This window comes from Bos indicus x Bos taurus, chromosome 17, assembly GCF_003369695.1.
Source record: "Bos indicus x Bos taurus breed Angus x Brahman F1 hybrid chromosome 17, Bos_hybrid_MaternalHap_v2.0, whole genome shotgun sequence".
Classification (NCBI taxonomy): domain Eukaryota; kingdom Metazoa; phylum Chordata; class Mammalia; order Artiodactyla; family Bovidae; genus Bos; species Bos indicus x Bos taurus.
The window spans coordinates 68,724,879-68,751,219 of NC_040092.1; the positions used below are offsets into that span (position 1 = coordinate 68,724,879).

The 26,341-nt window shown below is 44.3% G+C and overlaps 1 protein-coding gene across 7 annotated transcripts in view; it reads right to left on the reverse strand.

Annotated features, from left to right (window-relative positions):
* Nucleotides 1-25,830, reverse strand: part of RNF175 (ring finger protein 175) — a 64,039-nt gene extending 38,209 nt beyond the window's left edge. For 6 of the 7 annotated variants that reach the window (XR_003506145.1, XM_027513491.1, XM_027513490.1 and 3 more), the window contains exons 1-3: nt 25,466-25,830; nt 17,489-17,526; nt 14,107-14,248 (exon numbers count right to left, since the gene is read on the reverse strand). Coding sequence is in view for 6 of the 7 variants with exons in the window: in XM_027513491.1 (XP_027369292.1) it covers nt 14,107-14,248; nt 17,489-17,526; nt 25,466-25,516 (231 nt within the window). In the remaining variant the exon portion in view is untranslated. The remainder of the gene's footprint in view (nt 1-14,106; nt 14,249-17,488; nt 17,527-25,465) is intronic. The other variant, XM_027513495.1, reaches the window with a different exon arrangement.
* Between the last annotated feature and the right edge of the window lie 511 nt (nt 25,831-26,341).

The following is a 26,341-nucleotide window of genomic DNA, read 5'->3' on the forward strand; positions in this document are numbered from 1 at the left end:
GCAGCTCCTATTGCCTTCATCTTATGGACTCCTCTAGTTTCCAAAGGTAGGGTGATCTCAATTTGTTTCCAAGACAAACCATTCAACATCACAGTGGTCCAAGTCTATGCCCCAACCACTGATGCCAAAGAAGCTGAAGTAGAACAATTCTGTGAAGACCTACAAGACCTTCTAGAACTAACACACACACACACACACACACACACACACACAAGATGCCCTTTCATCACAGGTTAGTGGAATACAAAAGTGGGAAGTCAAGAGATACCTGGAGTAACAGGCAAAGGCTAACAAACACCCTCTTCCAACAACACAACACAAGAGAAGCCTCTACACATGGACATCACCAGATGGTCAATACTGAATTCAGATTGATTATATTCTTGTCTTGCAAAGACAAGACCTGGAGCTGACTATGGCTCACATCATCAGATCCTTATTGCAAAATTCAAACATAAATTTTGGTATGACCAAAATCAAATCACTTATGATTACACATTGCAGGTAACAAGTAACAAGTCAATTCAAGGCATTAAATCTGGTAGACAGAATGCCTGAAGAACTATGGATGGAGGTTTGTCACACTGTACAGGAGGTGGTGACCAAACCCATTCCCAAGAAGAAGAAATGCAAGAAGGCAAAGTGATTGTCCAAGGAGGCCTAACAAATAACTGAGAAAAGAAGAGAAGCACGAGGCAAAGGAGAATGGAGAGTTCAAGAGAACAGCAAGAAGATACTAGAAAGCCTTCTTAAGTGAACAATGCAAGAAATAGAGGAAAACAATAGAATGGGAAAGACTAGAGATCTCTTCAAGAAAATTAGAGATACAAGGGAACACTTCATGCAAAGACGGGACAATAAAGGACAGAAATGGTACAGACCTAACAGAAGCAGAAGATATCAAGAAGAGGTAGTAAGAATACACAGAAGAACTATATAAAAAAGATCTCCATGACCCAGATAACCATGATGGTATGGTCAACTCACCTAGGGACAGACATCCTGGAGTGTGAAGTCAAGTGGGCCTTGGGAGGCATTACTAAGAACAAAGCTAGTGGAGGTGATGGAATTTCAGCTGAGCTATTTCAAATCCTAAAAGACGATGCTGTTGAAGTGCAGCACTTAATATGCCAGCAAATTTGGAAAACTCTGCAGTGGCTACAGGAATGGAAAAGGTGTTTTCATTCTAATCTCAAAGAAAGGCAATACCAAAGAATGTTCAAACTACTGAACAATCGCACTCATTTCACATGCTAGCAAACTAATGCTCAAAATTCTCCAAGCCAGGCTTCAACAGTATGTGAACTGAGAACTTCCAGATGTGTACAACATCGTATCTTGTAAGCTGACTTTAGAAAAGGCAGATAAACCAGAGATCAAATTGCCAGCATCTGATGGATCATAGAAAAGGCAAGGGGATTCCAGAAAAATATCTACTTTGGCTTCATTGACTATGCTAAAGCCTTTGATTGTGTGGATCACTATGAACTATGAAAAATTCTTCAAGAGATGGGAATACCAGACCACCTTACTTGCCTCCTGAGAAATCTGTATGCAGGTCAAGAATAAACAGTTAGAACTGGAACAATGGACTGGTTAAAAAGTGGGAAATGAGTACATCAAAGCTGTATACTGTCACCCTGTTCACTTAACTTATATGCAGAGAACATCATGTGAAATGCTGGGCTGGATGCATCACAAGCTGGAATCAAGATTGCCAGGAGAAATATCATCAAACTCTGATATGCAGATGATACAACTCTAATGGCAGAAAGTGAAGAGGAACTAAAAAGCCTCTTGATGAGGGTGTAAGAGGACAGTGAAAAAGCTGGCTTAAAACTTAACATTCAAAAAACTAAGATCATGGCATCCAGTCCCATCACTTCATGGCTAATACATGGGTAAAAAGTAGAAACAGTGACAGATTTTGTCTTTGGTGGCTCCAAAATCTCTGTGGACAGTGATTGCAGGAATGAAATTAAGATGCTTGTTCCTTGGAAGGAAAGCTATGACAAGACTAGACAGTATATTAAAAAGCAGAGACATTACTTTACCGACAAAGTTCAGTATAGTCAAAGCTATGGTTTTTTCAGTAGTCATGTATGGATGTGAGAGCTGGACCAAATGTGAGAGCTGGACCATAAAGAAGGCTGAGCACTGAAGAATTTGATGCTTTTGAAATTTGGTGCTGGAGAAGGCTCTTGAGAGTCTCTTGGACAGCAAGGAGATCAAACCTGTCAATCCTAAAGGAAATCAACCCTGAATATTCATTGGAAGAACTGATGCTAAAGCTGAAGCTCTAATACTTTGGCCACCTGATGGGAAGAGCCGACTCATTGGAAAAGACTCTGATGCAAGAGAAGGGGGTGACAGAGGATGGGATGGTTGGATGGCATCACCGACTCAATGGACATGAGTTTGAGCTAATTCCGGGAGATAGTGAAGGACAGGGAAGCCTGGCATGCTTCCATGGGGTCACAAAGAATCTGACATGACTTAGTGACTGAACAAACAAGCAAAGGTTTCCAAAGGTACCCAGAACAGCACATTTCCCCCTAATTTCCTTCAATGAGGTTGTTTCATAAACTTGTGATGCACTTTCTCTTCACCATCTGCATTTCTCCCTGGGATTCCCCAACCTCCAAAATGATTTTTTAAAATTTGCATACTTTTAGGTCTGCTTTTTGTGCTACACAGTTCAGTCAGATCAGATCAGATCAGATCAGATCAGTCGCTCAGTTGTGTCTGACTCTTTGCGACCCCGTGAATCACAGCACGCCAGGCCTCCCTGTCCATCACAAACTCCCGGAGTTCACTCAGACTCACGTCCATCGAGTCAGTGATGCCATCCAGCCATCTCATCCTCTGTCGTCCCCTTCTCCTCCTGCCCCCAATCCCTCCCAGCATCAGTCTTTTCCAATGAGTCAACTCTTCGCATGAGGTGGCCAAAGGACTGGAGTTTCAGCTTTAGCATCATTCCTTCCAAAGGAATCCCAGGGCTGATCTCCTTCAGAATGGACTGGTTGGATCTCCTTGCACTCCAAGGGACTCTCAAGAGTCTTCTCCAACACCACAGTTCAAAAGCATCAATTCTTCGGTGCTCAGCCTTCTTCACAGTCCAAATCTCACATCCATACATGACCACAGGAAAAACCATAGCCTTGACTAGACGGACCTTTGTTGGGAAAGTAATGTCTCTGCTTTTGAATATGCCATCTAGGTTGGTCATAATTTTCCTTCCAAGGAGTAAGCGTCTTTTAATTTCATGGCTGCAGTCACCATCTGCAGTGATTTTGGAGCCCAGAAAAATAAAGTCTGACACTGTTTCCACTGTTTCCCCATCTATTTCCCATGAAGTGATGGGACCAGATGCCATGATCTTCGTTTTCTGAATGTTGAGCTTTAAGCCAACTTTTTCACTCTCCACTTTCACTTTCATAAAGAGGCTTTTGAGTTCCTCTTCACTTTCTGCCATAAGGGTGGTGTCATCTGCATATCTCAGGTTATTGATATTTCTCCCGGGAATCTTGATTCCAGCTTGTGTTTCTTCCAGTCCAGTGTTTCGCATAATATACTCTACATATAAGTTAAATAAGCGGGGTGACAATATACAGCCTTGACGTACTCCTTTTCCTATTTGGAATCAGTCTGTTGTTCCATGTCCAGTTCTAACTGTTGCTTCCTGACCTGCATACAAATTTCTCAAGAGGCAGATCAGGTGGTCTGGTATTCCCATCTCTTTCAGAATTTTCCACAGTTTCTTGTGATCCACACAGTCAAAGGCTTTGGCATAGTCAATAAAGCAGAAATAGATGTTTTTCTGGAACTCTCTTGCTTTTTCCATGATCTAGTGGGTGTTGGCAATTTGATCTCTGGTTCCTCTGCCTTTTCTAAAACCAGCTTGAACATCAGGAAGTTCACGGTTCACATATTGCTGAAGCCTGGCTTGGAGAATTTTGAGCATTACTTTACTAGCGTGTGAGATGAGTGCAATTGTGCGGTAGTTTGAGCATTCTTTGGCATTGCCTTTCTTTGGGATTGGAATGAAAACTGACCTTTTCCAGTCCTGTGGCCACTGCTGAGTTTTCCAAATTTGCTGGCATATTGAGTGCAGCACTTTCACAGCATCATCTTTCAGGATTTGGAATAGCTCAACTGGAATTCCATCACCTCCACTAGCTTTGTTCGTAGTGATGCTTTCTAAGGCCCATTTGACTTCACATTCCAGGATGTCTGGCTCTAGGTCAGTGATCACACCATCGTGATTATCTGGGTTGTGAAGCTCTTTTTTGTACAGTTTTTCTGTGTATTCTTGCCATCTCTTCTTAATATCTTCTGCTTCTGTTAAGTCCATACCATTTCTATCCTTTATCGAGCCCATCTTTGCATGAAATGTTCCTTTGGTATCTCTGATTTTCTTGAAGAGATCTCTAGTCTTTCCCATTCTGTTGTTTTCCTCTATTTCTTTGCATTGATCACTAAAGAAGGCTTTCTTATCTCTTCTTGCTATTCTTTGGAACTCTGCATTCAGATGCTTATATATCTTTCTTTTCTCCTTTGCTTTTCGCTTCTCTTCTTTTCACAGCTATTTGTAAGGCCTCCCCAGACAGCCATTTTGCTTTTTTGCATTTCTTTTCCATGGGGATGGTCTTGATCCCTGTCTCCTGTACCATGTCACGAACGTCATTCCATAGTTCATCAGGCACTCTCTCTATCAGATCTAGGCCCTTAAATCTATTTCTCAGTTCCACTGTATAATCATAAGGGGTTTGACAAATGCATAATGTCTTGAATCCAAAATTACAGTACCACACAGATCAATTCTATGGCCTTAAAATACCCATTTCACTTGCTTAGACTTATCCTTGGGCAGAGGAGTCTGGTAGGCTGCAGTCCATGGGGTCACTTAGAGTCGGACACTACTGAGCGACTTCACTTTCACTCTTCACTTTCATGCATTGGAGAAGGAAATGGCAACCCACTCCAGTGTTCTTGCCTGGAGAATCCCAGGGACAGGGGAGCCTGGTGGGCTGTTGTCTATGGGGTCGCAAAGAGTCGAACACAACTGAAGCGAATTGGCAGCAGCAGCAGCAGACTTATCCTTTTCCTTCCCTGAGCAGCTTCTTTTGTTTGCTTTTGCATTTGGATGTCATGTAACTGGAATCAGTATGTAGCCTTTTCATATTGGCTTGTTCCTCCGTGTCTTTTTGGGACTCGATAGCTTAAATCTTTTTCTGCTGACCAACATTCCATTGTACGGAGGTGCCACAGTTTGCTCATTTAGCCACATTTTAAAGCAGCAGAACCCAGGATTTTTGGTACCAGGGACTGGTTTTATGTAGGACAGTTTTTCCATGGACAGAAGGTGGGAGGGGGTGGGGGTGATCTCAGGACGACTCCAGCGCGTTACATTTATTGTGCGCTTCATTTCTTTATTATTACATCAGTTCCAGCTCAGACACTAGATCGTGGGAGCTGAGGATCCCTGTTTTAAAGGACATCTGGATTGTTTCCAGTTTGGGGTGATTATGAATAAAGGTGCTGTAAATATTTTCATGCAGCTTTTTGTGTGAGGGTAGGTCTTCAATTCAATCGGGTAAATCCCTAGTGAATAATATACTATGACCTTGTGTCCTGCAACCTTGCTATAATAATTATTATTATTATAGTATATAATAATAATATACTATATAAATAATGTTATTTATAAATAATATATTTATAAATATATACATATATTTATATGCATATAAATAATATGCATTTAGCTTTGTGGAAGACTGCCCAACTGCTTTCCACAGTGGTTTTATCATTTTGCATTCCCACTCAGTGGGAGTTGCAAAGAGTTCCTGCTGCTTCACATCCTTGTCAGCATTTGGTATTGTTAGATTTGAGCCATTATAATACCCTTATATTAGTAACTAATTGCAAGTTATTGTTTTAACTTGTAATTCCCTAATGACAAATGATGATGGGCTTCTTTTCATATGCTTATTTGCCATCTGTATATCTTGATGAGCTATCTTTTTAGATATTTTGCCATTTAACTGAGTTGCTTTCTTATGATTGAGCTCTAAGTATATTTTGAATATATATTTGAATTTTTTTTGAATATTTTGAATAGCAGTCCTTTATTAAGCATGTATTTTATAATTACTTTCTCCCAGTTTGTAGCTTGTCTTTTCATTCTCTTAACTGAATCTTTCACAGAGCACTTTTTACTTTAAATAAAATCCAACTTACCAATATTTTCTTTCCTGGATCTTGCTTTTGGTGTTATATCTAAAAACTCATCAATTTTTCCATTTTATCTTCTGAAAGTTCTACAGTTTCACATTTAGGTCCATGATCCACTTTGGGTTTATTTTTGTGAAATATGTAAGTTCTATGTCTGCTGCTAAGTCGCTTCAGTCGTGTCCAACTCTGTGTGACCCCAGAGATGACAGCCCACCAGGCTCCCCCGTCCCTGGGATTCTCCAGGCAAGAACACTGGAGTGGGTTGCCATTTCCTTCTCCAATGCATGAAAGTGAAAAGTGAAAGTGAAGTCGCTCAGTCGTGCCCGACTCTTAGCGACCCCATGGACTGCAGCCTACCAGGCTCCTCCGTCCATGGGATTTTCCAGGCAAGAGTACTGGAGTGGGGTGCCATTGCCTCTCCAAGTTCTATGTCTAGATTATTATTATTTTTTGCATATGAATGATCAATTTTTTCAGTACCATTTAAAGTAAAAGTATCCTTGTACCAAGTAAAAATATCCTTGCTCCACTGAATTGCCTTCACTCCTTTATCGTGGATCAGTTGACTATATCTATGGGGGTCTATTTATGGGCTCTCTCCTTTTTTCCATTGATCTATGTGTTCTTCCTTTCACCAAAACCGCACTGTATTCATTACTACAGTTTTATGGTAAGTCTTGAAGTAGGGTAGTGTCAGTCCTCCAACACCGTTCTTCACTGTTGTGCTGTCTATTCTAGGTCATTTGCCTTTCCACATAAAGTGTAGAATCAGTTGGTCAATGTTCACAAAACAGTTTGCTGGGATTTTGAATGGGATTACAGAACCTATAGATCAAGTTGGAAGGAATCAACAGCTTGAAAGTATTGAACTTTCCGATCCAGGAACACTGATTATATTTACATTGACTTGAGACCTTCTCAGTTTTTGCATATAGCTCTTGTGAATATTTTGCTGGATTTATAAATAAGTATTTCCTTCTTTGGGTGCTATTGTAAATGATATTGTGTTTTAATTTCAAATTCCAATTATTCATTGCTAGCATATAAGAAAGTAATTGACTTTTTCATATTGACCTTGTATCCTGCAACCTTGCTATGATCACTTATTAATTCCAGGAAATGTCTGTTGATTTTTTGGGAGTTTTCCATATAGACAGTCATGTCATCCACAAACAGAGATGGTTTTATTTCTTCCTTCCCAATCTATATACCTTTTATTTCCTCTTTTTTTGTCTTATTGCACTAAAGCTAGGACTTCCAGTACAATGTCGAACTGGAGTGGTGAGAGGAGACATTCTCGCCTTCTTCCGTATCTTAAGAGGAAATTATCCAGTTTCTCACCATTAAGTATGTTAGGTTAGGACAGGTTTTTGTAGATATTCTTATCAAGTTGAGAAAGTTTCCCTCTATTCCTAGTTTGCTGAGAGTTTTTATATGAATGAGTGTTGGACCCTGTCAGATTCTTCTTCTACATCTATTGGTATAATCATGTAAATTTTCTTCCTTATCCTCTTGATGTGGTTGCTTACATAAATTAATTTTTAATTGTTGAACCAGCCTTACCTACCTGGGACAAATTCCACTTGGTCATGGTGTATAATTCTTTTCATGCATGGTTTAATTCAATTTGCTAATATTTTGTTTAGGATTTTTATATTTATGTTCATGAGAGATGCTGGTCTAGAGTTTCTTTTTCTCATAATATCTTTATCTGGTTGAAGTATTAGGTTGAAGTGCTGGCCTCAAAGAATGAATTCTGATGTATTACCTCTGCTTCTAATCCCTGGAGAGATTGTAGAGAATTGGTATCATTTCTTCCTTACATAGTTGGTAGAATTCATCAGTGAAATCATCTGGACTTGGTGCTTTTTGTTTTGGAAGGTTATTAATTGCTGATTCACTTTTTAAAAACAGACATTAATCAGATGATTTATTTCTCCTTGTGTGAGTTGTGGTATAGTTTGAGTTTTTCAAGGAATTAGTCTATATGTGGGCATAGGGTTGTTCATAATATTAATTTATTTTCTTTTATGTCCATGAGATCAGTAATAATGATCCTTTCTTCTGTTCTGATATTAGTAATATATATGCTCTCTCTTACTTTTCTTGGTTAACTGGCTAGAGGTTTATTAAATTTATTGATCTCCTCAAAGAACTAGCTTTTGAACCAGTCTTGAACTCCTCCTCTCAGCATGACTTGTAATTTTTCGTTGAGAAGTTCTTATTCAGGCTCTTATTTGGGTATTAAGAACCTTTAGTGTGGGGTTCTGTGTTAATCTGGCTGGACTAGCCCATAGGAGTGGGACTATGTTTGATATTTGCTCTGTGTCAGACTCTTCAATTTCCATTAGTACACTTGTTTGTGTCTCTCTTTTCGTCTTTGGTTTCCCTAAAAACTCATTGTAGTTTGTGTGGCTTGCAGCCCTTTTAGCCATAATGCACTGTTATACTGGACACCAGATGATGGGGTCCACCAGGAGGCAGTGGAAGCATTCTATCATTCTGTGTTTATCTTTCAGTGAGCTCCATCCCTGGAATATGACCTTCACAGGTGTTTCTGAACTTTTTGTTTTCCCATTAGGTGAGACAGGAAGGCTAGAAGGGCCTGGGGTTGGGTCATTTCCCTTTTTCTCCTAAGGCTAAGGCTCTTATCTTATCGGCTTTCTCTTATCGGCTAAGGCTCTGATAAATTCTTAGGCCTTTGTGGTGGCGAACACTTATTCAAAATGATTAATTTTCCCCTGCAAGCCTGTTGGAAACACAAAAATTTTCCTTGGCTTTTTACCATGAGAAGACCTGTTGGGGTTCCAGGAGGTAAAATCTACAAAAATATGAGGGGTCCCTAAGACTGTGGCCCCTGGAGGTTCCCGCTCTCACACTGGCCAGAACTCTGCTCCCAGCAATTCTTCCAAGTTACCCATTGAGCATTTCTTCCAGTCTATGGCTCTGGCAGCTTCTGTTCCCAATAAGCAGATCTTGGTTATGATTCCCTACATGCATCTGTTTTTCCAGATTTAGGGGTGATGGCTTTTCCTGGGAAACAATTCAAACAGGGACAGATTTTATTTTGGGAGGCTCCAAAATCACTGCAGATGGTGACTGCATCCATGAAATTAAAAGATGCTTGCCCCTTGGAAGAAAAGTTATGACAAGCCTAGACAGCATATTAAAAAGAAGAGACATTACTTTGCCAACAAAGGTCTGTATAATCGTAGTCAAAGTTATGATTTTTTTCAGTAGTCATGTATAGATGTGAGTTGATATCAGACTGAGCACCGAAGAACTGATGCTTTTGAACTGTGGTGCTGGAGAAGATCTTGGGAGTTCCTTGGACTGCAAGGAGATCAAACCAGTCAATTCTAAAGGAAATCAACCCTGAATATTCATTGGAAGGACTGATGCTGAAGCTGAAGCTCCAATAATTTGGCCACCTGATGTGAAGAACTGACTCATTGGAAAAGACCCTGATGCTAGGAAGGATTGAGGGCAGGAGGAGAAGGGGACAACAGAAGAAGAAATAGTTGGATGGCATCATGGACTCAATGGACATGAGTCTGAGCATGTTTCGAGAGATGGAGAAGGACAGGGAAGCTTGGCGTGCTGCAGTCCATGGGGTCACAAAGCGTCGTACACAAGTGAGCGACTGAACAACAACAATTTTTCCTATGACCTCAGTTCTCTGATAAGTCCAGGAGAAGTCACTGATACTCAGCTTGTTCAGCTTTTTCCCTTGTAGCAAGTGATGATTTCAAGCTTTTTATGTATCAGAGCTGAAACCAGGAGGCCTTCCTATTTTTAAAAATGCCATCTTTTTAAAGATCAGAAAACTGAGGCTCACTGTGGTAAGCTGAGCAACTAGAGTTGTCTGACTTCTAAGCCAGGGCTCTTCTCTTCACAGCCTGCCCCTCATTCCTGGAAATACATCTCATAGAACCAGTCCAGGGAACACTCCCAGACAAAGCAGATGGCAGAGTAGGGGGGTATGGCAAGGCAGGATACACAGATGTGATATCTGAAAAAAACATTACATTCAAGTCTCCTAATGGAGAATGTAGATTAATGGGGGAGGGGTGGTATTCACTTTAGCTTTACAAAAGCATTCAGAAAAGCATTCTTTTATTAGTACACTGCTTTTACAGTGTATGGTTAAATTTACACAAATGTTATTTACAAGTCATAGCCCTTGAATGCATTCAGAGTCAACTGATGGTACTGAACATTCACTGTGCATCTAGAAATTCTCACAGGGAGATGTTCTCAGTCCCGAGTCTGGAAGGTGGGCTCTTATGTGCATGACGTGCTAAGTTGCTTCCGTCGTGTCTGACTCTTTGAAACCCCAGGGACCGTAGCCTGCCAGGCTTCTCTGTCCATGGGATTTTCGAAACAAGAATACTGGAGTGGGTTGCTGTGCCCTCCTCCAGGGAATCTTCCTGACCCAGGGATCCAATCTGAGTCTCTTATGTCTCCTGCATTGGCAGACGTGTTCTTTACCACTAGCGCCACCTGGGAAGCTCCTCTTATTTGCAGTGTTTACATTTTGCAGATAAGGAAAGTGTGATTCAGAGATATTGAAGGAATATCAATAGCCTTGATGTAAGAGAAAATAACTAATGAGGTTGGATTTTTGTTTCCTCTCTGCAACTAATTAGTTATGTGACCTTGACCAAGTTATTTAATTTCTCTGAACTATATTTCACAAAGGGAGTAAAAATTATCACCTCCCAGGGTAAGTTAGATAATGTACAAAAAGCACTTAATCACAACTGTAATAATATGTAACAGTTACATATAAATTTATATATGGTATTTCATATATATTTTATAGTAATAATTATTATGGAGTAACTATTATAGTATATTATTATATTATACTATATTATAGTAATTATAGTTAATATGTTATATATAATGATATATTATTAATGTATTGGTGAAGGTTACAGCATCAATTCATGAAACTTCATCAAAAACTTCACTATATGGTCCCTTGTAAAAAGAGCCAGGAGCTTCCTGAACCTTATAAACATGTTAAAAGCTCTAGTTCTGGTAGGTCCTACATAATCTTAAATGCCAAAAGAAACAAGTTAAAAATGCTTGCTGTGCTTAGTCACTCAGCTATGTCTGACTCATCATGACCCCATGGACTGCAGACCACCAGGCTCCTCTGTCCATGGGGATTCTCCAGGCAAGAATACTGGAGTGGGTTGCCATGCCCTCCTCCAGGGAATCTTCCCAACTCAGGGATCGAACCCAGGTCTCCTGCATTGCAGGTAGATTCTTTACCATTTGCGCCACCAGGGAAGCCCAAGTTAAAAGTTAGGTTATATGTTAAAAACAAGTTGGGTTATTTTTGGATGACAAGGCTGTTTAGGTCAGCTTTTATGGAAACATGTCCATCAAATTTCATACCAAAGATGTTAACCTGAATAGGCCGTTAGATCCAGGTTTTTGGATACAGTTCATGCAAACCACAGTAAGAGAGCTGGAAACCAGTGCTGGAGTCAGCTACAGGCGCTCTGGGAACTATTACCAGTCCCAGTGTTTGCAGATGTCACCAAGGGCTCCTGAGATGGCCGAGTTCTGATGACGGCTCTGGCAGTGAACCTCCAAGAAGATACACAGAGCAAGGGGTGAAGCCAAAGCATTGGCAGGGGAATGGTCAGCCTCACATGCTGGCTCTTACCTTGAGCCAAGACTGTCATCAGAGACACACAGGGTCTCTCCACCTGTTCCTGTGGGGCCATGCAATAACAGTAGATGGACTATGATGGGCAAAGAAGTAGAGAACATTCTAGAGGCCAGCTGTATCTTTGTGCTAACCCAGAACGGTTCCTTTGGCACCACCACAAGACCCAAATCTGTGCTTGACCACTGAAGGCATCCTTAGGCTCCTGGCTTTGTCAGAATGGGTCATCCTAAGAGATGCAACAATCACAGTCACCTGGTTACCTCCAAGGTATCCTCAGGACCACAGAGCACATCTGAGGAGACATAAAATAGTGCAGCTGTGTGGCAGGACACAGTAACAGCGCCTCAGGGAGAAGGGGAGTGACTGCGGGAGCCCAGTTCTGGGGGGCAGAGCACAGGCAAAAGCAAGGTCCCTGGAGAGGCGTTCTGGGCAGTACAGCTTGTGCAGTGGGCATCGGGAAGCACCTGGGGAGGCCACTCCCGCCGGCCGACAGCTGTAGCCAGCCACCGAGGCTCAGAACCGCCAGCGGCAGCAAGTCCTCCAAGGGGCCCCTGACTGCTCATGGGCGGCTGCGTCGCTGGTGCAGCCAGCGTGTGAAGCTCCACAGTGGTGGAGGCAGCGGCAGCTTCAGCTTCGATATGAGCAACCTCATCAGACACGAGGACAGATCCTTTCTAGCATGAGGTACCTCAAAAATCACCAAATAAAAATGGCAGAGGAGTGGTGGGATACAGTTCAAGTCAGTTGGCTCATGTGGTGTTTCCTTTCAAAGGGGATTTCTTTCTAAGTAAATCCACATCTGTGTCTTCGTGGAAACTGAACTCAAACCAACTCAGAGGTAATTATCAGTTATAAAGGAAGGATGGAACAGGGCTACAAACCCTTTCCTTAAGAATCCAGGTTTCTTTTTAAGGACTCTGGAAATTCTATGCTAGGTATTTCCATTTTGAAGATAAGGAAACCATATATTTAAGGGGCTTTTTCTTTGATATGAGAGAGAATAACTAATGAGGTTTGATCCTACTCTCCTTCATTGAAGAAAATTCATTCAAGTGGAATATAGAGGGTGTTCATTTTAATCTACAGGACAGTGGTGACATGACAGCACACGGATGCATTTGTTTAAAAAACAAACGGAAATCTCCTGAGATTCCCCTTTCTAAATAAAATGGTCAAAATTAACTTAGATTTACATATTAGAGGAAACTTAGAAGAATTCTTTTCAGTCCCATGCTACGTAGGAAACAATTTTTATGATAGGCGGAAAGAAAATAAAATACTTGTCTAAGCCAGCACTTCATTTGTCACAGGCAAGTTTTCTGACACAGTGACCAGTCTGAGACCCAGGGCCATGGACAGCGTGAACTGCGGGCCCTTCTCCAGCGTCTCCCCACCCAGCCCATTCTCAGGCCTGCATCGCTGGTTCTCAGAGTGCCATCCCTGGACCAGTAACGTCTGTACCACTTGGGAACTCGTTCAACGTGCAAGTTATTTGGCCTACATTGAGTGAAAAAACTCTGGGGGTGGGACCTGGGCATCTCATTTGACGAGTCCCCCAGCTGATTCTGCTGCACCCGGGGCAGTGAGCAGCTCTGCTCTCAGCATGGCAGCGCCTGTCTCAGGTCCAACAAGCCCAGGCCACGACTGAGGCTATGAGATGGGGAGGTTCCAGTGGGCGTGCCGGGTGGGAGGGGTCTGTGACAACAGGGTCCTGCTTTTCCACGCCCCCCTGGGGACAGAAACCATCCACGCCAAGACAGTTTAATGCTGATGAAGCCAAGTTAGACAGCCTCAGCCTTTTGTTTCTGCCATTCCTAATCCTCCTGTCCTGGGCCGTTGGCAGAAACAGTTCAGCCCAAAAGGAAAGTAGGCTTACTTAAGCCTGGGTTTCTCAGCCGTGGCACCACTGGTGTTTCTGTCATGAGGAGCTGTTCTTGCGTGTGGAGCGGCATCCCTGGCCTCTACTGCTACATGCCAGTAGCCGCTCCCTTCCCTGCTTCCCTCCTGCTAAGGCGTGACAATCACAAATGTTTCCAGATGTTGCTCAGAGTCTCCCGGGGGCAAAACTGCATGGGGCTGAGAGCCACTGACTTAAACCAAACCATTTCCTTCAAAGTGGTAACAAAGGAGGGATGTGTTGGGAAGAGGAGCAGGCTTCCAGCGGCCCCGGGGTGACTCACGTTGTAGGAGCGGCCGTGCCTCTGTCTCCACTGCACCAGCACTATCTGGGCAACGACCAGGGCGCAGAGGAAGATCAGGACCATCTCCACGTGCATGGACTCGTGTCCCCGGTGCATCTTGTACATCCTCTCCTGCTGCAGGCTGCAACCAGCAAAGGCGGTCAGCTGAACAAGCCCTCAACTCTCGGACAGTTAGCAAAACAAGAAAAATAGGCAGGACTCATGAGAAGCAATTGGGAATTTCAAACTGGGGGTTTCTGAAGCTTTGATTACAAAGTTCTCCTAAGTTCTCAGTTCCCCCCTTTCCCCCAGGCTTGGGGGAAGGGACAGCAGAGAAGAGGAGCCTGAGTCTGTCAGTGAAACCAATTCCTCTCTGCCTTTAGCTTGCCCATGTGCTTTTGGCCTCAGCCTTGTCCTTTCAAGGTGAGCAGTGGGGACGGAAGCTCACTGGTGGGCTCTGAAGACCTGGGTTCCAACCTCCCATCTGCCACATCATCCCCTTGGGAAAGTCAGTTATTTTCTCTGCACCTCAGTTTCCTCATTTTCAAATCTAAAATAATGATCTCTCTGTACCTCACAAGATAGGTGCTCTATAACTGTAGAGCACATATATATGATATTTTATTTGTATCTGTATGAACAATAGTCTTCCCTGGTGGCTCAGATGGTAAAGAATCTGCCTTCAATGTGGGAGACCCAGGTTTGATACCTGGGTCAGGAAGATCCTCTGGAGAAAGAAACAGTAACCCACTCCAGTATTCTTGTCTGGAAAATCCCATGGACAGAGGAGTCTGGCGGGCTACAGTCCATGCGGTCGCAAAGAGTCAGACACAACTGAGAAACTAACACTTTCACTTTCATATGAAGAATAACACTTACTATTATGTTGTATCATATGAAATTGCCATTTTTGAAAGTAAAAAAGCCCTCCAATCAAATATTGGCAATTTCAAGTAATTTCTAACATTCTTACGTAAAAGGAGATGGTGCCTATGGAGAGAATACTATTTGTGGGGCTACGGAAACCTCGGAGTTGTAGAAATTATTTTCATCATAAGGAGAAAGAAGAGGCCTAAGTATTATCTTAGGCACAAACATTCAGAGGATGACTAAATGCTTCCGTGTTTAGTTGGGCTTTTAATTTTATACAGTGGTAGATAAAACCACTGAAGTAGCAAGTCACCTGGTTTAACCTCCTACAGAGCAGAGCTGCTTGACCGGGACTGTGATCTGGAAATCACTGAGGAGCTTTTAAAAATCACAGTGTCCAGGCTGAACCCCACAGCAATGGAGTGACCATTGCTTGGTGTTCTAGGCTGAACTGGGTTCCCTCAAAATTCATAAGCTGAAGTGCTAACCCCCAGGACCTCAGAATGTGACTGTGTTTGGAGAAAGGGTCTTTAAAGAGGTAATTAAGGTAAATGGGGTCATTAAGACGGGTCCTAACCAACATGACTGGTGTCCTTATGAGAAGGGGAGGTGAGGACACGGGGAAGACCGTCTGGATACACAGGCAGAAGCCAAGGAGAGAGGCTTCAAAAAGAACCAAAGCCTGCGGCCCCTGGGTCTTGGACTTGAAGCCTCTAGATCTGTGAGAAAATAGGTTTTTGTTGTTTTAGCACCCAGTCTGCATGATCTGCTACGGCAGCCTGAGCAAATGCATAGAGATTTCCAGGATGCGATTGAGGCATCAGTAATTTTCACAGTTCCTCTTATGATTCTAAAGTGCAGCCTAAATTAGGATCTACTAACCCAGAGGAAGAGAGAGTGGTTCAGGAATTAGGTAAAATGGAATAGTATTTAATATGAACCTTGACAATTACTTCATAACTATTGGTTAGCATCATCTTCTACCCCAAGTGAGGCACTATCAGTCACAGAATCTCTTAGTTTGCATTTAGTTAGGGCACTGATCAGACAGCACTTCAGGGTAATATCCTGTGACCTTTTAAAGCCACTTATTGGGTACCTGGTTTGGGTCTCTCTCCACCAGCATTTCTACAGAGCTACCTCAGCAAGGGCTCCATCCAAATCCCAGGGGTGCCCCCTGCTGGAAAACGCACAGAAATGAGCCCACAGAGCCTCCTAAATATTTCTGCTTGCTGCTGCTGCTGCTAAGTCGCTTTAGTCGTGTCCGACTCTGTGCGACCCCACAGACAGCAGCCCACCAGGCTCCTCTGTCCCTGGGATTCTCCAGGCAAGAACACTGGAGTGGGTTGCCATTTCCTTCTCCAATGCATGCATGCACGCTAAGTCGCTTCAGTCATGTCCAACTCTGTGTGACCCTATGGATTGCAGCCCACCAGGCTCCTCTGTCCCTGGGATTCCCCAGGCAAGAGTACTGGAGTGGGTTGCCGTTTCCTTCTCCGTTAACTTACTAACTTGTGCTGTTAAAGCGCTGCACTGTTTGAACCTCCTGTGTTCCCAGCATTTCCATGAATAATTAATAATTTCTCAACTATTCTCAAACTGCTCAGAAATCTATCTTCTCAGATAAAATCTGAGACTGTTAGTGCTGGGAGGTACCATAGATGTGCTGAGACCCCTTCATTGATCAAATGGAGAAGCTGAAGTCCGTATTAGGTAAACAACCTGAATAAGATTATGTGACTATTGGTCTCTGTATTGGAAGCTGAGCTTAGGAGCTGAGAATGATTTCTAGAAGCTCTTTAAAAAATATATTCATTCTTCTGAAGAAATGGGAAGTGAAAAAAATAAACGGGTACAAGCACTTAGTTACAGTTTTTACATTCCAGGTCCAAAATAACTATTTAACACTCTGTGTAATACACAGATAGAAGAGTGGGTTTGTCATCAGTCGAATAGGACTTGCATAGATATCAAACAAAATATACTTTATAACATTAACGATTTTGTGAATATATGGTGAAAATGCATCTTAGATGGTTAACCTACGTGGAAGTACTTTGGAAAGTATAAACTAGTGTAGAATGTAACATATCATCTGTTTTGATTAGGAATACATTCATAATTGGTGACCATAATGCAAAAAAAAGGAAGAACTGTTTTATTTCATTCGGTGCCCACAGGAGTCCAATGGCCCCAGAGTAGGTACCATAACACAGAAGAAATAGCCTAAAAGGAAAACAAGATGTATCTTGTGCCTAAAAGGACAAGGACATATAAGGACATATATTGAAGGACATATACATTTGTGGAACAGCATGTAGCCCATTGCAGAAGGCAGATGAAACCCCTGCAGTTTGGGTCTATACAATCATTGCGCATACATGGCTTTGCTAACCCACCTTCTATCCTGGGGAATTATAGTAAAATGATGGCTGCATTTAATTTCTCAAACTATTACAATGGAAATCTAATTTTTAGTATATCAGCTATTAAAAAAATACAAATCACTTACTTCCACTCATCATCCGCAGAAAGCTTTGTGTGAGAGATCTGAAAAACATAAGAGATCCCTTCTCAAAATTTTCTTGTTTCCTTAGCTTCCATTTTACAGCATTACATGAGAAACGCAAACCATGAAAAATACTGATGTTTCCTAGTACTGTAATAGTTTAGAATGAAAGCTGTAACAAAATATTTAATTACGGAACTAAAAACACACACACATACACCCACACAAAACAGGAATCAGGTCACTATTAATAAATACTTGATTCTGCTCTCCAAGGTCAGGAAACCAAATGAGGCTCCATGCCTGTGGTTTTCTTTGGCAATTCAGTCAAAGTTGTAGGAAGTGGTCTCCCAACAGGCAGTGCCCCCCTGGCTTCTGGTGTAATCTATGAATTGGAGAGCTTGTGAAAAACATTTGTTTTGCTGATGCCTTAAATGATGCCAGTGAGAACTTGGAGATGACATTCTCCAGGTTCAAGGATGTAGAGTCAGAGCTGACCAGCTTCTCGTTTGGAGCACTGTTGTGTCCTCCTGTTCCTTGAAACCCTTAAACCCTGATCACAGGGAAGGGGGCAATCTGGCCCAGCCCGTGGGCTGGGTGGGAGAGCATACAGATCATTCCCAGGAAAGTGCTTGAGACTGACCTACAGGGTGCACCCACGTGCTGCTGATCCACTGTGTGGATCACAATAAACTGTGGAAAGTTCTGAAAGAGATGGGAATACCAGACCACCTGACCTGCCTCTTGAGAAACCTATATGCAGGTCAGGAAACAACAGTTAGAACTGGACATGGAACAAAAGACTGGTTCCAAATAGGAAAAGGAGTACGTCAAGGCTGTATATTGTCACCCTGCTTATTTAACTTCTATGCAGAGTACATCATGAGAAACGCTGGACTGGAAGAAACACAAGCTGGAATCAAGATTGCCGGGAGAAATATCAATAACCTCAGATATGCAGATGACACCACCCTTATGGCAGAAAGTGAAGAGGAACTCAAAAGCCTCTTGATGAAAGTGAAAGTGGAGAGTGAAAAAGTTGGCTTAAAGCTCAACATTCAGAAAATAAAGATCATGGCCTCTGGTCCCATCACTTCATGGGAAATAGATGGGGAAACAGTGTCAGACTTTATTTTTTTGGGCTCCAAAATCACTGCAGATGGTGACTGTAGCCATGAAATTAAAAGACGCTTACTCCTTGGAAGGAAAGATATTACTAACCTAGATGGCATATTCAAAAGCAGAGACATTACTTTCTCAACAAAGGTCTGTCTAGTCAAGGCTATGATTTTTCCTGTGGTCATGTATGGATGTGAGAGTTGGACTGTGAAGAAGGCTGAGTGCGGAAGAATTGATGTTTCTGAACTGTGGTGTTGGAGAAGACTCTTGAGAGTCCCTTGGACTGCAAGGAGATCCAACCAGTCCATTCTGAAGGAGATCAGCCCTGGGATTTCTTTGGAAGGAATGATGTTAAAGCTGAAACTCCAGTACTTTGGCCACCTCGTGCGAAGAGTTGACTCATTGGAAAAGACTCTGATGCTGGGAGGGATTGGGGGCAGGAGGAGAAGGGGACGACAAAGGATGAGATGGCTGGATGGCATCACTGACTTGATGGACGTGAGTCTGAGTGAACTCCGGGAGTTTGTGATGGACAGGGAGGCCTGGTGTGCTGTGATTCATGGGGTCGCAAAGAGTCAGACACGACTGAGCGACTGAACTGAACTTAACTGAAGGCTAATCTTTGGAAAGACATCATTGTATAACTTTCATGGAGAATACAGACAGCTTAACCTCTAGTCCAGTAGCATCAAAAGCTAAAATCCCCAATGATGGCAAAGAAGAAAAGGCCTTGTGTAATAAAGCTTTTATTACACAAATCAGACATTAAATAGGTTTTCTTTTTTCCCTTCTTTGTTTTCTTGAAATCAGCTCAGTTCAGTTCAGTTGCTCAGTTCAGTTCAGTTGCTCAGTCATGTCTGACTCTTTGCGACCCCACGAACCACAGCACGCCAGGCCTCCCTGTCCATCACCAACTCCCAGAGTCCACCCAAACTCATGTCCATTGAGTCGGTGATGCCATCCAACCATCTCATCCTCTGTTGTCCCCTTCTCCTCCTGCCCTCGATCTTTCCCAGCATCAGGGTCTTTTCCAATGAGTTAGCTCTTCGTATCAAATGGCCAAAGTATTGGAGTCTCAGCTTCAACATCAGTCCTTCCAATGAATACCCAGGTCTGATCTCCTTCAGAATGGACTGGTTGGATCTCCTTGCAGTCCAAGGGACTCTCAAGAGTCTTCTCCAACACCACAGTTCAAAATCATCAATTCTTCTGTGCTCAGCTTTCTTTATAGTCCAACTCTCACATCCATACATGACTACTGGAAAAACCATAGTTGCTCCATTGTGTGCAACTCTTTGCGACCCCATGGTCTGCAGCACGTCAGGCTTCCCTGTCCATCACCAACTCCCGGAGCTTACTCAAATTCATGTGCATAGTGTCTTGAGATGGCAGAAGCAATTCCTCTGTGTGTGTGTGTGTGTGTGTGAAGCAATTCTGACAGATGGAAAGAAACAACACTATCCATAGTTCAGGCTAGGAGTCCTCTGACTCAGTTTCCATAAGACATGTGTGCCTTGGTCAGAGACTGGAGCGGTTCCTTATAAGGGGGATGAAAGCTCCGGGAGACACAGCTTAGCTGAGGTTTAGGCAGGTTTAGGACTTGCTGGGTGATGGTGGAGAGGAGGTGGTTGGGGCAGCAACTGCTGCCTGCAGCTTCCCTGGGGCTCTCTGCCACTGACTGATCCTACCAGGCAGTCCCTGATATCCAAATTAAGGTTGTGGCACTTGGGCTCAAGGCAGCCTTCCAGTGGCAGCCCTCAGGGAAAAGCAGGGCCAAGTCCCCTCCTTAGTGGGATGTGGCCAACTTAACTGGCTTCTGCTTTGGGAATGAGCCTTGTAGCCACACAGACCCATCCAGTACCAAACACTGAGCTGACTGGAGCTCTGGGTAACCCAGGCGCATCACCAACCTGTGCTTGTCTCCATTTCCTTCTCAGAGGCTGGAGACTGACGTAAAAACTGCTCTTATCTACTTCACTGCAATACTGTGAATATAAATAAGACATTAGATGAGAGTTTTCTAAGAAGGTGCTTCATCCAAGGGCCAGTCATCTTAGTAAAAGTTGCAACCAAGACCTCATGGGTCCCCTTTTTGCTGTTCAAGATCTTTGGCTTCACAGTGCTTTTTGTTCAAATTAGCTTAAAACAGGGAATTGGGTTTTTAGTTGAGAAGATACACTTCCTTTGACTTTTACAAGTAATGTAGCTTTGGGTATAAATGTGTAACTACCCACCAGATTCCAAGTCTTGTTTTTTTTTTTTTAATTGAAGTATAGTTGATTTACCATATTATATTAGTTTCAGGTATACAGCATAATGATTCAGTATTTTACAGATGATCCTCCATAAAAGTTATTACAAGATAATAGCTGTAATTCCCTGTGCTATTCAACATGTCCTTGATGCTTATCTATTTTATACATGGCAGTTTCTCTCTCTTAATCCACACCCCTAATTTGCCCCTCCCTACAACCACCAGTATGTTTCCTGTATCTGTGAGTCTGTTTCTGAAGTCATTTTAAATGAAGTATGATAAATTGTTCTACTGAAAACGAGGAAAGCTTAGGGAGTGGAAATTGCAGCTGAAACGATTTCTGCTAAATACAATTAAGAACTTCCTTAGATCAAGTGATATTGAAACAATATTCTTTTTCTTAGAGAAAAAGCAAACTACGATGGTGGTACAATTAGAGACATCTCTTTTCTAGTAATGGTTTCCTATAGTACAATTTTTTTTTTCCTAGGTGGAATCTGTTTTTTGAACGATTTTTTTTTGTGGTATGTTATTATGTAAGCTCATCCAGGGGCTTAACAGGACTTATTTTGGAAACTGAAATGACACTAAAATTCATCTGAAGGATAAGCATAAGGATATCCAGGAAAATTCAGAAGACTAGGGGTGCGGTCTGTCAGCCACTGAAACCCACAGTACAGCCACAGAAATTACCTGACAGCCTATGGGCCCAGGAACAGGAAGACAGTGAGTGAGCAGAAGAACCCAGGAGCAGACCTAGCTACAGATGATGAGCGAGCTACTTCAGAGCAGTGAGAAAGAAACAGATTGTTCAATAAATGGTGCTGAGACATGGAACTCTACTCAGGGTTATGTGCCAGCCTGGATGGGAGGGGTTTGGGGGGAGAGTGATATACATATGTATGGCTGAACTCCTTTGCTGTTCACCTAAAATTATCACACCATTGTTAATTGGCTATACCCCAATACAAAATAAATGAAAAAAAAATGGTGCTGAGACCATTAGCTAGTCATTTGAGAAAACTAAAGCTGGATCCATACCCGGCTTCAAAATAGATTCCAAAAGGATCAAATATTTAAATGTGAAAAGGAAAACCTGAAAAGTGCTAGAAGAAATACAGTTAAGCATTTTAATAATACCTCAGTGAAGAAGGCATTTCTAAGTATGACATGGAACTCAGAAACCGTAAAGTAAAAAAATCGATGAATTTTGAGGACGAAAAATAGATTAAAATCACCTGTATTTGAAAGATAAACTAACATATGTGAAGGCAAGAAGTGACTAAACTGAATAGAAAAAGAGCTTTTACAGTTTAATCCAAAAGAGATAAAGCATTTGTAAAGGGCAAAGCACATGAACAAGAAATTCATAAAAGAGGAAATACAAATGGCTCATTTATGCAAAGATGGTTTAACTCACTAGTGATAACTCTGGAAAAGCCCTCCTGAAAGCAGACGTTCTATGCTGAAGACCCTCGGGAGGGCTGACGGGTGGAGGAAGCCTAGCACGTCTAGAAATGTGGCTGCAGCCGTGTTGAAAATAGAAGGCTCAGTCAGTGTGAGACTTTGTGTCATTCTCCACCCCACCCCAGCCTGGGGGGATTCAATGGGGCTCAGAGACCCAGGCTCTGGCAGGGAAGGGGGAAGCATTTAAAGTCCTCGTCTGGAGGGGAGATTCCAGCCTGGTCTTCCATCAGGCCCCACGGGCACTTCCCTGCTCTAGAAGCCTCCCCCCTACCCCCATGCATCTCAAATTTGGAAACACAGAGGCTTTTTTTTCCCTCTTTTCTAACTCAAGAAAATATTTTGAGGGAATTCCCTGGTGGCCCAGTGGTTAGGACGCTGTGCTTTCAGTTTGGAGGGTGCCGGTTCAATCCCTGGTTGGGGAACTAAGATCCGGAAAAAAAAGAGGGCCAAAAAAAGCAGAAATATTTTGAAAGCTTGAGTAAAAATTGACTGAAGATGGCTGGTATACGGCTGATGCTCTCAGGTGGACTGGGGAAGAAGGGGAGAAATAAACAATAGCCTGAGCCCTGGAAAATCCAAGATAGAGTTTTTAATTTGCACCCCCAGCTCCACCCCAGGCCATCCAAAGCTGGTGTCTCAGTGGACCAGGCCCCCGTCATAACCACACTGCCTCTCTCCCTCCATCCAGTGGGTAGTTTGGAAGCAGCTATGAACTGCCTGGAAATCCTTAGCGTGAGAAGTGAGGAGGTGAGCTGTGCAGTGGGTTGCTTCCTATCAAAAGTCCTTGAGGCATCTGATGGGACCAGTCCTGGCATTGGTTTCTGTTCTGCAGGGGGATGAACCTGTCCCTCCCTACCCAACCCACAAAGATATGGCCTATTTCTGACCTCTGGTTCCTACGACTGTGATCTCATTTGGAAAAAGAAAGAATCTTTACAGATGTGAATAAATTAAGGATTTGGGGATAGGATCATCCAGGATTTAGGATGGGCCCTGAACCCTGGAGTCGATATAAGAGAAAGTCGAAGGGAGATCTGACACCTGGAGAGACACAGGCATGGAGAAGGAAGCCATGTTGAGACAGAGGCAGTGACTGGAGAGAAGCAGCTACAAGCCCAAGACACCTGGATTCCCTTGAAGTTGCGAGAGGCAAGGAAGGTTCACCCTAGAGTCTCTGAAGGAACCATCACCCTGCCTACACACAGGTTTTAGACTTCCGGCCCCCAGAACTGTGGAAGAGTAAGGTTCTATTTTTCTTTTTTTTTGGTAAAGACTGATTGCTTTATTTTTGGCTGTGCTTGGTGTTTACTGCTGAGCGTGCACCTTCCCTGGTCGTGGTGAGCTGGGGTGGGGTGGACAGGTGGTGGGAGAGAGTGTAGTTCTTTCTTATCCTCCGTAGCAGGGAATCGATCCAATAGCACTAGTGACTAAAAATCAAGAAGTGTTGTATGACTGCATGGTTGAAAATATGGAGCACAGACCAGAAAAAATGACTGAAAAAGTTGAAAATCATTGCCTCTGGGGAGTGGAAATCAGACGTGGGGAAGGGTGAGTGGAGTGGAGCTGCTGTTTTTGTGTTTTAAGTCTACAGGATGGTACAGAATTATTTGACTCTTTAAATTTTGGATGTTCAAAACATTGATAATAATAATAATAATAAAGCCTACCGACCATATTATCCTCCCCCTGGCCACCATTGTTAATGTCCCTCCTGAAGTCCCATGTCCCTTTTCAGCCTCACCTCCCTCCATTGACTCAGCACACTCTCTGCTCCAACCAAGCAGAACTTTCTGTCCCTCAGTGCTTTTCCTGCACCCCCAGCCTCCCTTCTGGGCTGCTGGGGGCCCACCTCCTCCAGGCAGCCCTGCAGGATAGGCCCCTCCATTGGCAGAAGTGGAGACACTGGACATCTTGAGGGACATGCAGTTTCCTTAGAGCCTCTTCATTTTGGAAATGAACTCCCAAATGCATACCTAGCTCTTTCCCCCTTCTTTAAGACAAGCCTTCTGAATTTCTACCAAGGTCACAGTGAGCGTTGCTCCCTCCCCCCTTTCCCATGCTCACCACTCCCCAACAATTTTCTTCACCTCCAACAAGTTGGTACTGCTGTTCCCTCCATCCAGAATTCCTAGCCTCCCCAGTCATCACAAGGTCAGCTCTCACCCACTCTCCAAGGCCAAGCTTAATGCCATGCCCCTCACTAGCCTTGCCCATCCCCGCTGCCAATTGCAATCCCTTGCTTCTTAGAAATCTTACAAAGCTTCACTTGAACCTGTTTTGGGGACAGTAATTTCTCCCTACTCTCAATGAGTTCTTTTTGTCCTCCTTTTTCTGCTCTTCCAGAATGTGAACTCCCAGAGGAAAGGCCCGCCTCTAATTGCACGGTTACTCCCTCCCCTACCCCAGTCTCCAGTACTTGGTCATGGCCTAAGAACTGTCAGATGAATGAAAAATAAATAAATGGATAGGGTTTTAAACCACCACCAGGAGGAGGAAGAACGTGACAGTCCAGTGATTCTCAGAGCTCAAGCAGCAGCACCCCCTGGGAACTGGTTAGATTGCAAATGATCAGGGTCTGCCCCAGAAGTGAGTCTTGGAGACCCTGGGGATAGAAATCTACATCTGTGGGTAGAGCCCTCCAGGTGGCTCTGCCCCAGCCTCCTGAGTGAGAACCACGGAGTCAGCTTGATGTACTCCCAGCATCCCTCAGCCGTCTGCCTCAAGGCCCCGGCCTTCACCGGGCCCTGGGGGTTTCTGCCAGGGAGCGGGGAGCGGGTGGGCAGCTAGTGTGCAGGGCGGGGAGAGGACAGGGCCAAGCAGGGTAAGGTTCATCCCGGAAAAGACAGAGTGGGTGGGGGGAGGGAAAGGAAGGAACCGGGGAGGACGAGAGAGGGGGAAAGGAGGGGAAAGAGAAGGGGAAGGGGAGAAGAAGAGGAGAGACAGAGGGAGATGGAGAGGAACTCTGCCTCCCAGAGTGGGGAGGAGTGAGGACAAGCCACAGCGTCTTCCAGAAGGTCATTCGCCCCTCCACCGGGTGCGCGCGCGGGAGGGGGCCTTGGAGACCGACCTGTGCAACCGGCAGCCCCTGCGCGGGCCTCGGGACCCGCGACCCGGTGACCCCGCCCCGCCCGCGCCCGTACCTGCTCGTGCTGGGGGGCCCCCTCCAGGCCCGGGGCCGCCCTCGCGGCCATGCCTCCGGCGCTCAGGGCCCGCTGCCCGGGTGTCCGCGTCCGCGGGTCCCCGCCGCCCCGCCGCCCCGCCCCGGGCAGTGCGGGCCAGATACCCGCGCGGGACCCTCCTGCGGAGCAGGGATGCTCATGCGGGCCACCGTCGCCGCTGAGGAGGCCCTCTGGGCCTCGGGGCCCTCTGCAGGGAAGCCATTCCGTCGGCCACTATCGCCGGGAAACCCGTTGCGCTTCCCCCCACCCCGCAGCCCGCACCCCGCACCCCACCAGCCATGCGCGGGGCTGGACCCAGCGGCTTTGTTACCCGGAGACCAGGCGGGAGGAGATGGGAGTGTGAGAGTGAGAAACGGAGGTGAGAGAGGGGCGAGGAGGAGAGGCGCCCTTGTTTTCTCTTCACTTCTCTCCCTCAGTGGAAGACAAGAGGTCAGGTGCCGGTCCCCATGTGGGGAGACCAGCATGGTCTCTGACCTCTGCGGCCGCCCAGTCCTGAGCCTTTCCCCTCCCGGCCGTTTCTTCCTCAGTTCTCTGCAGCCTCAGTCATGGGGACAGCTCCTGGGCAGAGTCCCATCGGCCCTTCCACAGTCTCTCCAAAGGAGACTTCCCTGTGGGAGAACGTACACCCGCTTAGCGCCCGTGCTGCTGCAGGCCCCGGGCCTTCCCCTGAGGGACCACCCTCCGCTTGTCTTGTGCCCTTCACCTTCTAAGAGACCCTCCTTTCCCCTCAGCGTGAGACCTCGCAGCCTGGACTTACACAGGGACAGCTGGAATACTTCCACAAGCCTTTAGGAACACTTGTGTCAATTCTGGGCACTCGACAAGAGAGAGGACGCC